Genomic DNA, 15,005 nt, shown 5'->3' on the forward strand with positions numbered 1-15,005 from the left:
TAGTGTATATATAAGAACAGCTAATAATATCTGTATCTCTACCTTACTAGTGTATATATAAGAACAGCCTGCCAGTCAAGTTGCCAGGCAGCTCTGAGACCAAGTGAATAGTGATTCTTTGGGAATGTGGCTTGGGAAGCCTGCTCACCCAGTTTTCTCCCAGGCTACCGCTTTTCAGTTTGGGTGTGAACTCTTGGTTTTTCTTAGTTCTGCAGACTTAGACAGTGGGGTATGGGGCTAGCACCCATGAAAACAGACCTCACAGGCCACTATCTGATACACCACAGCATTTTTCTTCCATAGATACCCCATGTCACTGTAGGCCTTGGTCTAGTTACCATAGTCGTATGTATGCTGCTTCTGAAAAAATTTTTACAATTGTCTCATTGATGTTATGGAAAAGAGTTCTTTATCACTTTTACTCAGAATTATTAGGTTTTTTTTTTAAAAAAAACATAACAAATTGCCAAATAATTTTCTAGATTAACTGTTTCTTTTGACATTTCCCTGGTGTGTTGAACCGCCTCCCCCAACAGGAACTCACAAGCCCAGCTTGGCCTCAGACTTGCTGTGTAGCCAAGAATGACCTTAAACTCCTTACCTCCTGACTACCTGCCCCGTGCTGAGATACAGGAATGTACCACCACACCCAGCTTGTTAGCTGCTGTACGTGCTGCCTTGACAAAATGCCTGAGAGATGCTACTCGGGGCAGCGGTTCACAGCCTTCCAGTGCCGTCACCCTTTAATCCAGTTCCTTGTGTTCTGGTGATCCCAAACATAAAATTATTTTCATTGCTGCTTCATAGCTGTAAATTTGCTACTGTTAGAATCATAATGTAAATACTTTTGATAGAGGCCTGCCAAAGGGGTTGTGACCGATGGGTTGAGAACCACTGACTTAGGGGCAGAGAGACTTAGCTGTGAGTCACAGTTTCAGAGGGATTTCAGTGAGTATCAGGGAAGGTGTAGTGGTGTGGCTCGGCACTGGGACTGGCAGAGACAGCTCTCCCATGTGTGGGAAGGGGGCAGAGAACAGGGAATGTAGACCATTTAGACTCTACTTCTTCCACCAGGCTCCTGCCGGTGCGACGGCACCACTCTCTCAAAGCCTATCTTTCTCCTCAGTTAATTCTCGCTGGCAATGCCCTCACAGGCACACCTGGAGGTGCGCTGCAGTCTCCTAGGTCATTCTTTGACAATAAAGCTTAGCAGTCACAAGCAGTAAGGCTTCCCTCCTTAGTGTCTGCTGTTGTCCCCTTCTGATGTGACTGTGGTTTATCACAGCGAGGCTTCATTTGTGTTTCCCCAATGGCTGGTGATGCTGAACGTCTTTCATGTTCCTGCTAGTCACCTGAGCCCCAACTGTCTGTTTGATAATTCCTGATGTAGTCTGCGCTTTTCTTGTCCAGCGCATTGCAAGTCCATCTTCCAGGATGCAGCTCAGCTCTTCCTCCTTCCGTTCTTTTGCAGAGTAAAAGCTGGCCACCTCAATAAAATCCAGTGTGTCAGTTTTGCTTCCATGTATTGTGCCCTGATCTCCAAGTGGAAGCCTGGGATTCAGTGGTTTTCTCCTTTTTCCTTCCCTAAAAGTCGTGTTTCTGTTGTCTCGGTCACCTCCTGTATTTTTCAGTGATGCTTTTCTGGGATGAGGGTCTTAATTGCTAGCATTCCTGTCTTTCAGCATTGTGGAGGTGTTCATTACCGCTGGCTTGGACTTTATCAAGATACACCTGTTTCTCTTAAATTTATTCCTTTGTGTAAAGGTATATTTTTCTCCTCTTGATCTGGTTTGAAGAGTTTCCTTTTAAAATTTTAAAATTAACTTCTTTTTGTGGTGGTACTGCCGATGGCGCCCAGGACTCTGTGTGCTAGGTGAGCACGCTGCCTTCCATAGAGCCGCCCTCACAGCCCCAGGAGCCTCCAGCTTTTATTCCACTCTGGAAGAATTTGATCTTGAACTTTATGGTTTTCTTTTTCCTCGTCTTTGAGTATACTGAGTATTCTAGGGTTTATTTTCTTCACCTTTGGATAATCCTTGACATTATTGCATCAGGTGTTTTTAGTCCCTCTGCTGCCTTTGGCTCCTACCTGTGACACTCCTGTGTGCTCATTGAGCTGTTTAATACACGCCCCCATAATCGACATGACTGTTCTTCTTCAGCGTCTTTCTGCATTGTGCTTCTGCTTTGATAAATTGTATTTTTCTGCCTTTGAGGTAGGTTAGTATGTTAACGCCATACAGTGATTATATATTATGTATTTTCATTTTTTATATAGATGTCTTTCATCTGTAGACATTTTATTTTTCTTTATATTTTATAGTTCATAATTTTCATCTAAATATCCTATCTTAGTTAGGGTTTCTATTGCTGCAACAGAACACCAGGACCAAAAAGCAAGTTGGGGAGGAAAGGGTTTATTCTGTTTATACTTCCTCATCACTGTTGATCACCAAAGGAAGTCAGGACAGGAACTCAAACAGCACAGGAACCTGGAGGCCGGAACTGATGCAGAGGCCATGGAGAGGCGCTACTTACTGGCTTGCTCATCATGGCTTGCTTAGCTTGTTTTCTTATAGAACCCAGGACCACCAGCCCAGGGATGCCATCACCCACAATGGGCTGGGCCCTGTTGTGGGAAATTTTTCATACAGAGGGAAATTCCACATAAGGGCGCTCCCTCAGTGATCACTAACTGAGAAAATGCCTTACAGCTGGATCTCATGGAAGCATTTCCTCAACTGAGGCGCCTTCCTCTCTGATGACACTGGCTTGTGGCAAGTTGACATGCAAAACTAGGTGGTACATACCTGATTATGATAATTATGGCTACTTAAATGTCCTTGTTTGCTAATTATTTGCATAGTGGGTTTATTTATATTGATTGGGTTTTTAAAATTGTTTTCTGGTTTGGGTCATTTTCCTTATTGGATTATGGTTTATAAATTTCCCATAGTTGTGTTTTACATAGTCTACATTTTTTTTGTGCTTTGGATTCTGCTGTTTCCTGGCATTTTCGTTTGGTTTGTGTATGGCTTTCTTAGAATAGATGTAATCTCAGATCTAAGGAGAGGTTAGCTTTCTTTGCAAAGGCCCAGGCTGTCTAGGATGTCCCCCGAGTGCCCTGGGTAAGTGCAGGGTTTGACAGTATGCTTGAGTGCCTGCCTCTCACTCCAGAGAGCTTTGTGGACTGTTCAGCTGATAGCTCTTCTCCTGCTCTGCCCAGAGTTCCTCTTATGCACATGCATTTTAGAATTCAGCAGAGTCCAGAGATCCTTAATGTTTCCTAGGGGCTGGTGTGGGGTGGAGTGAGGTGTAGTTCCATTGTCTCCAGAACTCTTTTCCCTTGGCTGCTAGCTGACAAGGCTGCATAGTGGCTCCATACCCCGCTGTAGCCCTGGATCCCCCAGACAGTTGGTGATGACAGGGCTTGCCTTGCTGGCTCTGTTCTTAGGAAGTCACCTGTTGTCTTTCATAGAGCCCATCTATTTTTGTTTTTAGCAGTCAGGCCAGTCTGGCCCCTGTTACTCCATCAGGCAGAAGTGGAAGTCCTGTTCCTTCAATTAAAAAGAAAACTTCACCGTAGAGTGCATTCATAGTTAAGGGAAGCTGTAAAGATAGCACAGAGTGTTCTCCATAAGCCTCACCCAGCTTCCCCCATGGTTAACATCACAGAACCATGGGGCATTTGTCAACACTGGGAAACTGACATTAACATATTGGGTAAAAGTTTGTTTCAGTTTATAAACAAACAAACAAACAAACAAAAAATAACCCCCGACAGAATGACCAAGATTTGTCACAGCAACTGTACCTTAAAGTGGCATCTGTGCTAGCGTTGAACTTGATTTTCTGCCGCATTCAGCCAAACGGGATGAAAACTAGTTATTTTGAAAGGAGATTTCAGTTACTCTGAGATTAAAAAGAGCAGATAGAATTGAAGGTCCTGAGGCTGTGATCACAGAAGCCCTCTGACTACACAGCTGCAGGCTCGCTGCCCCAACAAGCACCCCTCTAAGAGTGCCAGGTCACCAGCTCTCTAATTCCGAGAGAGAGGTCCACATGCTCTCTTTTGTGATTATAAATTAGGAGGTGGGGGGGGGTGTCCCTGTGGTCACGTGACTATGAAGGTGAAGTAAACACAGTACAGTGTTCTGGAATACCTTTCACCCAGTTATCACAGAGGGGCTCGCTGCCTGTTCTAAGTGAGTTCTCACTTGGTTGTATCTTAGAATTATTTGTGGAATTCAGGTTGTGTTTCACTTGATGCTTGATGGAGGATCTTTGAAGACCCTGATGGTTCCGATGTGTAGAAAGGATCAGGAACGTTGTAGTGCTTTATGCCGTCTTCATTATAGACACATTTAGTGTGTTAAAATGTGTTTTTTTTAAATTTCAGTCATAATAGGGGGTACTTTAGTATATATTTTGACTTGGCCGTTTTCATAGGTAGAAGTGCAGGCACGTATTTTGTTGAAACAGTGTTTAACGTCGGGGCTCTGCCTCTATTTTTATGTGATGGCATCTGGCTTCTCTGCACAACAAATGCAGATTTGCATACTGTAGTGTGTGTGCCTGCACATTTATTACAGTCTTTGGCACAAAGAACCTTAATCAAGAATGCTTCCAAAAGGATTGCGTTTAAAATGTGTAATCAGTTCGTATACACAAAACGAAGAATGAGTCTATTCTAGAGTGTGCACTTGGTTAAATGGTGTCACATAGATATCAAGGGAGGGCTTGCTGCTGCCTGGCAAACACAGAAGCCAATACTACAGTGTGGACTTTTGCCAAAGGAGAAGGCTTTGTTGCTTGACCAACTGGCGAGAAGGCCAGGAGCGCTAGGCTCAGGTCTCTCTTCTATCAGTCAGTGGGATAACGATAGTGGAAACTCGAGAGGAAATGCCGCTTGTTGGTCAGATGGTGGTCAGGTGTGCTTGCTTCTCTGCTCTGTGGAGGGGTTTATTCTGTTCTGCTGGGGAGTTTGAGCATGTGATATTGATCACAATACTCGGCTGCTTCTCTCCATAACCATTTTTGAAAAGCTGGTTTCAGACCTTAAGAACCATTAGTGAAAAGCCTTTAGGAATTTTTCTGGAGGGAAAAGTCTCACATCTGAGAGTGTCTGGGATTTGCTGATTTCAAAACCCACAGGTTAACATCCTCTACAAGGCTGGTTTAATTTGGCATAGAAACAGCTTCACAAAATTCCTTTCTGTGTTATTCTGTGCTCCCTGACATTTTAACGTTCACTAAAGATTTTTAATGCAAAAGAAATTTTCTAAGTTATATTTTAAAATACTTTTGGGGATTTGATTGATTTGAAAATACATCATTCTAAACTCTAGTTTTCTTACCTCAAAATCAGCAATGAAGCCTATTTTCTTCTATTACTACTGTATGATCTCTGGCAGTCACTGTGTCTGGCTCTAAATATCTTGTTTCTGATGGTACCTGGAGTCTCCACAAGAGTGTGCCAAAGATACTTCAGTGCGAAAATGTGATAACTCTGGCTTGCCCGGGCTTGCAGGTCTTTTTAAAGAAGTTCCATTTGCTGAGAAGTAAAATCTCTGTGCGTTGGCATCTGAGTGTCTACAGATGCTTCAGTGAACATTTAATCCCTGCTCTTGGGTTACAGTAAGCATGCCAACGGGAGATAGCTTTAAGGGTTTCTTTTTTTCTTTTCTTTTTTATTTCCCTCTTTGAATGTTTTTCCCTGCAAGTATATGTGTGCCCATGTGTGCCTGGTACCAGTGGAGTTTAGAAAAGGTTGTTTGGTCCCAGGAACTGAAATTACAGACAGAGAGTAGCCAACAAATGGGTGCTGGGAACTGAACCCAGCTCCCCTGTAACAGTAACAGCTGAGCCAGTTAGAAATATCTAAGTTACATTTTAGAAACTAAAACTGGCATCTCCTTTTACTCACTAGGTATTGATATCTGTTTTACACAGTAGATGTATTTCTGAAAACCTGAATAATTTAAATGAGCTAGAGAAATTAGTAATTTTTTAATGAGGCTGGAAAATACCTCACTTTTTTTATTAATGATTTTAAAATGACTAAGTTGAAAGATAGATTTGATATTTGTGATTTAGCAGAAGCTATTACTCAGTTGTAATATCTGTGTGTTTGGGTTGACATCACAGTATGAAAGGAAGTTTTGCCTTATGTTTGATAAGTTTTTATACAGTTTGTATTAACTGATTACTGACAAAATACTGAATAATAACAGCTGCTCTCCCCCTCCCCCTTTCGTCACAGGTACCTTCACTCAAATAACATAGTTGTGGTCCCAGAAGGTAAGCATACTTAGAATTTTTTAGTTTGAAAGCTATATAGTTTATATATTGCTTTATGAGTGGATGAAATTATCTCTTTAAACCCATTTTGGTTAGCGTGTTAGGGAATTTTAACCTAAAGGTCTCCCTAATTGGTTTGCTTTGAAAATGTGAGTCCAGTTAAGGGTTACGGCTAAGTAGATGAGGCCAGTGAATGGCCAGGTCGATCTCTAGACAGTGAAGCAAGTGCTAAATGCAAGAAACTCAGAATTTAGTTACACAGAAAATCATACATTCCTTCAAAGTTTGTGTGGGGGGGAGGACAACCATGTGACTTACTCCTCAAATGCCTTCCTTTTTTTGTTTTGTTTTGTTTGAGGGAAATCTTTCACTGGCCCGGCCTGGAGCTCACCAAGTAGGCTAGTCTGGCAGGCCAGTGAGTGAGTTTGGGTTCCTTTGCTTGCGTGACACACTCTTACCAACTGAGCCACTGCCCTGCCCCTGCTCTTGGTTCATCTGAGAGCAGACTCCTATGTCCTGGCTGGCCTCAGACTGGCCTCAGGCTCTGCCCTCCCCTCAGCTCCATGGTCAGTGGCTACTGATCTTTACCATCACAGCTGGGCTCATCTTTTTTTTTTTTGCTTTTTCGAGACAGGGTTTCTCTGTGGTTTTGGAGCCTGTCCTGGAACTAGCTCTTGTAGACCAGGCTGGTCTCGAACTCACAGAGATCCGCCTGCCTCTGCCTCCCAAGTGCTGGGATTAAAGGCGTGTGCCACCACCGCCCAGCCTGGGCTCATCTTTGAATGGTTTCTTTAATCACACATTTCCCCCACTGGTGTAGCATGTTTCTTTGTTCCCTTGTTAAGCTGCATTTTATCTCAGGTTGTAAATATCTATCACTTTCATAGCTTCTCTCTTCTGCTTTGTCAGTCCAAGGGGGAGAGGGAAGACTGAGCATTTCACCCAGGACCACTTGCCTCCCACTCATTCTGTCTTCCCTCTCTCTCTCTCTCTCTCTTGGAAGCCATCGGGTCCCTTGTAAAACTCCAGTGTCTGGATCTTAGTGACAATGCCTTAGAGATTGTTTGCCCGGAAATTGGTCGTCTGAGAGCCTTGCGTCACCTTCGATTAGCTAACAACCAACTACAATTCCTACCTCCAGGTAATCCCTGTTTGTATAGTTTCTTGTGTGCCATGACTCTGTTTTTATCACTATGCCCCAGCAGTGGGATATATAGATGCGTTTGCAAGTGTCTGTTTATGTAAGGCGAAACAAAGGAATGAATGCAGGTGAACATAAGCAAGGGTTCTTCTGGCATAAATGTAAGGAGATAGTGTTTCTGTCTTAGGGCCACTGCGGGAGTGCGTCATGATCAGCGTCCCCTCCCGCCACTGCTGGGCAAGATGCTTGTGTGAGAGTGAACTCAGAGGCTTATGGTATTTTTTGTAAAAATAGCATTAAGAGGGTAAGTAATATATAACCTCATAACAAGTCTCACCGCTTCCAACTATATTCAGTGTAAACACTTTCGAGTCAGTAAAGAACGTGGGTTTCAGGGCTTATCACGCACGGGTGGTGTCTGATCATTCCAGCCTTCACTTTCTCCTTTTAGATAGCAGGGGATTAAGTGCTCTTTTGAAGACTGCCTAGAAAATGTAACAGCAGAGATAGAAGCTTTCATATTTGACACTAACTGATGCATAGTAGGGGCTGGGGCTGTAGCTCAGTTGGGAGAGTGCTTGCCTAGCATGTATGAAGCCCTGGGTTCAATCCCCAGCACTGTATAAACCACGTACAGTAACGCAAGAGGATCAGAAGTTCACAGTTGGCCTTGGCTACGTGGTGGGTTCAAGGCCAGCCTGAGATACAAGAGACCCTGTCCCCCAAATCAAAGACAAAGAATGAAATGCATGGGTCTAATGCAGTGTTTGCAAACCCTGCTTATATGCAAGCAAGGCACGGAGTGCTTTTGTTCCATGTGGGTGTTCTGTTCTTTGTTCTTTCCTGTGCATCACATTTTGTGGTGGGATGTGATCATTTCCTTCCAGTGCATTCCCAGAAGTTAATGGTGTTCTAACACCATCTGATTGCCTCTTAGTAACCGCTGAAGGTATACATCTCCTGACTGCTTTCACAGAACTTGTTTTATCTGCACTTCTGTGCCACAGGAATTCAGACGTGTGGTTTTTTATTTTAGTTTCCTAGCTTTATTTCTATTGTCTACACTTGGCTTTTCTTGTTTTGAGTGATATTTTATTCTGTAACAGCTGTGTGTTTTAAATAGGAGAGCCTTGAGTAGGTTTTGTTTGTTTGTTTTGTTTTGGGACTGGACTTCACTGTGTAGCCCTGAATGTCCCGGAACTCTGTAGGTCCGCCCTTCTCTGCCTCCTAAGTGTTGAGATGAAAGGCGTGTGCCACGGTGTCAGGCCAGGAGTAGGTGCTCTTCTTCCTGGGCATCCTGTTAATGCTGGACAGGCCCTCCTACTTCCTTGCCCCACATCCACACAGCTCATTGTGATGTGATTTCAGATATTTGATTGGTTGGGCCAGGTCTAAATCTCTCCCAAATATTTGGCGGTATTTGAACATAGATTGAAGAAAAGAAGGGGAGGGTCTTAGTGGTTGTTCTTCTCTTGTGGCATTGGTGGCAGTTGACCTCATTAACTGATATGCTATGGCCGCCCCTTCTGTATAGTCCATACATACTGTTAGGTAGCTGTTTGTCATGCTGGGTTCCCTCAAAAGCTTCCCAGCTTACTATGGTGGATTTTTGTTTGTTTGTTTTTTGAGGCAGGGTTTCTTTGTAACTTTGGAGCCTGTCCTGGAACTTGCTCTTGTAGACCAGGCTGGCCTCGAACTCACAGAGATGCACCTGCCTCTGCCTCCCTAGTGTTGGGATTAAAGGCATGTGCCACCCACTGCTTGGTGGAAGTTTGTTTGCTTAGTATATATGCGGTATGTGCTGGCATGTGCATGTGTGTATGTGTGTGGGTATATCTGTGTGTGTGTGCTTGAAAAAATTATTTCATAGCCACTAATTGAAAAATGAAAAATATTCAGGATGTAGAATTAACACGGGCACCTGTGTAATAGCCTGGCTGTAAGGATAGTCAGAGCTGTCAGAACTGTTTTTAAGTTTCTGGTCTTTTCAAGTCCAGATTGCCATGGAGCCCAGGGTTCTATCAGATTCTGAAACTTACCTATGGCTTACATGATAACTAGAGAACGGTTCTTGATTAATACCCATTTTCTACAAACTCTCTCCCTCTTCTATTGGGTTGCAGTACTGCTGTTCTCTGTGTTGTGCTTTTGCCTTCTCATCACTCGCCTGCTCCCCGTGTGGGTGCCTGGCCCAGAAGCAGAAGCAATGTTTCCCTGGGAAGTCTGGAAGAGACTGGTGGGAAAGAGAGAGGGAGGGAGAGAATGGGGGAAGAATGGGTATAGCAGGTGTCAAAATCGGTTTGCCTTATCTTCTGAATTATTATACTGCATTGTGATATCTTCTCGGGTGCTAGGTGACAGGTGTATTAGAATAAAACGGGGGGAAGTATTCAGTAGGTTGGCTCACCTTGCTCTCCTTCAGTATTCCACTGGCTCTGTTCTTGAGTCACGCAGGCTTTCTACTTGAGCTCGTTCTCACTGGCTTCTGTGAGCTGCAGCCTACCGTTCCGCACTTCTGTCGCCTACTAGGCCCGAGCTGCTTGTCTGAGGCTGGAGCTGGAGCATATTGACCTTGTTGCCTCTGTACCGTGTTGTGCACCACACTCTCCTGTTAATGCTTAGGATGTCACAGTTAGTCATAGCATCATGGCCAGGATGTCCCTGTATGCTGTTGACCATTCTGTTTGCCACTGCTTTACCTTTTATAATATATTTGGTGTTCTTCTATGTGATACCAACAAGTCGTGCTTAACTCTTTTTTTTTTTTTTTTGGTGTGTGTATTTGTCTAGAATTCCTTCCCAAGCTCTCTTAGGTTTTACGTGGATGTAGTTGCGCCACGTTGGGTGCCATTTTATAGGCAGAGACTGTTCATTCATTTTTCTGACCACTCATACCCAAATAATCACACATCAGTTAGGCATGGGTTTCACTAAGACATATTCATTCATATATTGTTCTTATTGCCCCTACCCTCTTCTTCCCACTCTGCCTATCTCCATTCTTTCCTCCAAGTGGTCTCTTGTGTTTTCATATCATATTTTTTTTAAAGATTTGTTTATTTATTATACAGTGTTCTGCCTGCACATATCCCTGCAGGCCAGAAGAGGGCACAGATCTCATTACAGATGGTTGTGAGCCACCATGTGGTTGCTAGAAATTGAACTCAAAACCTCTGGGAGAGCAGCTAGTCCTCTGAGCCATCTCTCCAGCCCTGTCACATATTTCATTACCCTCTCTTGCCCTAGTGTGTGTCCTCTGTGTGACTTCTTTCACTGAGAAATGAAATGAATGAGTGGCATTCATGCTGTTGTACATATCTGTACTTTGTTCTTTTTTATTTCAGAGTAGTACTCCATTGCATACGTATTTACTTCCTCTTGACGAGCATACAGATTTTTCAAATGTTTATGTTCATATGAATAAAGCTGATAAACTGTAAGGGAACATGACTTTTTGTGGAGATACCTTTTTATTTCTTTGGAGTAAAATATCTCAAGAGTGAAAAAGTTGCTGCTTCATAGGGTAGTAGTGTACATTTAACTTTATTTTTTTTTAATTTATTTATTTATTAAGGATTTCTGCCTCCTCCCCGCCACCGCCTCCCATTTCCCTCCCCCTCCCCCGATCAAGTCCCTCTCCCTCATCAGCTTGAAGAGCCATCAGGGTTCCCTGACCTGTGGGAAGTCCAAGGACCGCCCACCTCCATCCAGGTTCAGTAAGGTGAACATCCAAACTGCCTAGGCTCCCCCAAAGCCAGTGCGTGCAGTAGGATCAAAAACCCATTGCCATTGTTCTTGAGTTCTCAGTAGTCCTCATTGTCTGCTATGTTCAGCAAGTCCGGTTTTATCCCATGCTTTTTTCAGACTCAGGCCAGCTGGCCTTGGTGAGTTCCCGATAGAACATCCCCATTGTCTCAGAGTGTGGGTGTACCCCTCGCGGTCCTGAGTTCCTTGCTCGTGCTCCCACTCCTTCTGCTCCTGGTTTGGACCTTTACATTTAACTTTATAAAACACTTCCTCGCAGTCTTCAGAGTGGCCGGCCGGTGTGGAGGAGGCCCCAGGCCCCTCCTTCCAGTGCAGTCTTCCCCATGTGCTTCTCCTGCTTGTTTTTAGCTAGGTTATTAGGTATAAAAAAAGTCCTTTTATTTTGTATTTAGTCTGTGTTTTTCTCTTGCCTGAGAGTGACAAATACCTCCTTGTGTGTTTATAGGCTTTTCAGAGCTTTCCTTTGATTTGCAGGAGATAGCTTCCTGGTTTACATGTTGGTGACTGGCATTTTCTAATTGCTGAGAAATGTTCTTCCATCTGCCCTCGCCCCAGTCCCGCTGTGGCCTGTATTGGCTTCACTGTATTCTGAAGAGTTCCTGCTCACAGAAGGTTCTCCTGGCTTTCTTATTATCTCCATCCTCCTGTTTTCCCTAGCTGAAAGCCTCATGTGCCTTGGGAAAATTGCATCAGAGAGAGAGAGAGGGGGAGAGGGAGAGAGAGAGAGAGAGAAATAGAGAGGGAGGAAGGAGAGCCAGGAATGCCCCTTTCAGACTTCCACAGCTGGACTTGGGGCAGGTTTCCTTTTCCTCTCTTTCTTTCAGTCAGGGCCCAGAAGCCAGAGATTTCTTTTAAAATGGTCTTGTCACTTATTGAAGTAAGCTTATGACAATGGCCACCTCAGTTGCTGATGAATTTAGGAGCTACAGTTAACGTGGCACACCTAGCTTGTGTTGGTTATTACAGGAGAATGGTGATCTCTTATGACTTTTCTATTGTATTTTTTCTCTTTTTTATATTTTATAATTTTATGTTCATGGATTTTTTTTATCTCTGTATATGTCTGTGCACCACATGTGTGTGGTACCTGCAGAGGCCAGAAGAGGGCACTGGATCTCCTAGGACTGGAGTCACAGAGGGTTGTGAGCCCCCATGTGAGTTCTGAGGCTAGAACCTCTGTCCTTTGAAGAGCAGGGCGTGCTCATGACTTTGGAACAATTGCTCCAGTCCTTTCTTAACTTTTATTTTACAGTTAAATTTGTGTGTGCATGCGTGCGTGCGTGTGTGTGTGTGTGTGTGTACATGTGTGTGTGTGTACATGTGTGTGTGTGTGTACATGTGTGTGTATGGTGAAGTTCAGATCCTGGAGCTAAACTTCCAGTTGGTTATGAGCCACCTAACCTGTGTGCCAGGAATCAAACTTGGATGTAAGAACAGTTCATGCCTTTAACTGCTGAGCCATCTCTCCAGTCCAATTTTTTATTTCATTTAAAACCTGTCTGACGTGTGTGTGTGTGTGTGTGTGTGCGCGCGCGCGCGTGTGTTTGCCAAGGCACGCATATGATGGTCTGAAGACAACTTGAAGATGTTGCTCTTTCCTTCCACATGTGGATCCTGGGGATCAAACTCATGCCACTGGACTTGCTGGTAAGCACCTTGACCCAGTCAGTCATCTTGCCATCCCAGTGTCTATGTTTTGAAATTGCCCTTCCCATATCCGGCCACCATAGGTTGTGGTTCTTCTGTGTCCTGTTTTCTTTTGGATTACTTGTATATGTTTCAGTGTTGCATTTAATTTCCTGTGATAGTTTTTCTCTAGGGCTCACAATATGCACCCCGAGCTAAGGAGACACCCGATGCCTTCATGTTTCCATGTACCCCCATCCTCAATGCTCTTACAGCAGACACTTTTATTTCCATATATATTAAAGTGTACAAAGCTCTTCACTCTTTCCTCTGGATGGCTTGTGTTGTATGCATTGCTCTTTAGCTGAAGCACTTCCATAACTATTTCCTGTAGTGCAGGTCTCTGTACGGATAATGAGCCATCTCTGTAGGGTTGTTTGCTTGCCTTTGTTTTAGTAAAAAAGTCATCTTTGACTTTTCTGACTATGGGATTTTGAGTTGGCTTTCTTTAAGGATGCCCTCCACTGCATGTGATAAAAAGTCTCTTGTTAATTCATTCTATCACTCCCATGAATTTTTTTTTTTTTTACTATTACTGCATGAAGGCATTTTCATTAACTTTGGTACCATAGTTTATCTGTGATGTGTTTCCATGTAGCTTTGAAAATAATTCTCTTTCTTGTTTTTTTTTTTTTTATTCCCAGCATGGAAAGTTTTCTGTCATTTCTTCAAATATTTTTCTGCATCACGTTTCTTCTTTGTGGGGCTTCATTACATGTTAGATTGGTTGGTATTTTTTACATATCACTAGAACTTTGTTTTTTTGTTAAGGGTTTTTGCTGTTGTTTTAATCTTTTAATTGAAATACAATTATATCACTTTTCTCCTTCCTTTCCTCCCCCCATAACTCCTTTCAAGTTGACAACCTCTTTTTTTTTATTTTTAGTGTTACACACACACGCACATACACGCACATCTATATGTATGTGTGTGTACATATATACATAATTGCAACCAGTTGAGTTCATTTTGTTGATATGTCTATGGTTTCAAGATTGACCACTATGCATTGGACAACCAATAAGGAGGCTCATTCCAGAGAGGGCCTAATTCTCCTCCCAGCCTTCATTTGTTGTCTGTAGTTCCTTTTTATGGTGAGACCTCTTAAATTAAACTCCCCCACCCCCACCCCATCCACATTAACACATATGACATAACATTGATACTGTCGTTGCTCAGATCTTGTTTATGCAGTCAGTTCCAGGAGAAACTGTTTCACAGCTGACTTCCTGGTATTACGGTTCTTACAGTATTTCCTCCCCCTCTTCTATGATGTTCCCTGAGCCATAGATACAGGAGTTGTACTGTAGATGTATCTGTTGGGACTAGGCTCCCCATGACCTGTTGATCTCTTCATCGTGTCCAGTTGTGGCTTTCTGTGATGGTCCCCATTTGGTATAAAGAAGGGCTTCTTTGCTGAGAGGTGGTAGCTCTGCTTACCTGTGGGTATAAGGATAAGATGTAGAATGTAGTGTAAGGAATCATGCTGATCTAGCAAAGTGGTGGTCGAAGAATCTTTCCTAAGGTCCAAGGCTCTGAGAAGCTGATGAAGTTTCCAGGACCAGGCATGAGTTCTCTCCTGTTGGGTGACAACTGTTGGGTGGCATGCATCATCTTGTCCTCTACCCGACTCTCCTTGTGATCTATAGCTGCTGTTCTACTTCTCTGCTTTAATCCACCCAGATGCAGTAGGGAAAACTGCATGGCTTAAAGGCTGCAAGTTCCTCTCTCATGGGTCTGGAGGCTGTGACGTCTACAATCCAGGGGCAGCAGACGTGGTGTCTGGGGAAGGCTGCTTGCTAGTGTACAGGCAGAATGGCATCTCCTCATTGTCTTCTCATGATTGAAGAGGCGAAGAGGCCTCATCGAGACCTAATCCCGTCACAAGGCCTTCCTTTGTAGCCCGGTTGTACTGTGAAGAGGTTTCAACATGGATTTTGAGGGGCGTAAGCATTCAGACCATGGCCCATTCTTCACCTTTCTGCAGCTTTTTCTTAGGTTCCCTTTTCTGCGTTTTCCAGGTGTTTTGTTTGTCTGGAACTCTGTCTTCTACTTTTTCAGCTTTGTGAAGCTGGGCTGTTTGCGGTCCACTTCCCTGTTCCATGGCCCGGAA

General features: G+C 43.6%; 1 protein-coding gene across 2 annotated transcripts in view; it reads left to right on the top strand.

The window, feature by feature from the left end:
* Positions 1–15,005, top strand: part of Lrrc28 (leucine rich repeat containing 28) — a 103,847-nt gene that overhangs the window by 16,560 nt on the left and 72,282 nt on the right. For both annotated transcript variants that reach the window (XM_005357774.3, XM_013350215.2), the window contains exons 4-5: positions 6,263–6,300; positions 7,304–7,441. In XM_005357774.3, coding sequence (XP_005357831.1) covers positions 6,263–6,300; positions 7,304–7,441 — 176 coding nt within the window. The remainder of the gene's footprint in view (positions 1–6,262; positions 6,301–7,303; positions 7,442–15,005) is intronic.

This window comes from Microtus ochrogaster, chromosome 22 (assembly GCF_000317375.1).
Source record: "Microtus ochrogaster isolate Prairie Vole_2 chromosome 22, MicOch1.0, whole genome shotgun sequence".
Classification (NCBI taxonomy): domain Eukaryota; kingdom Metazoa; phylum Chordata; class Mammalia; order Rodentia; family Cricetidae; genus Microtus; species Microtus ochrogaster.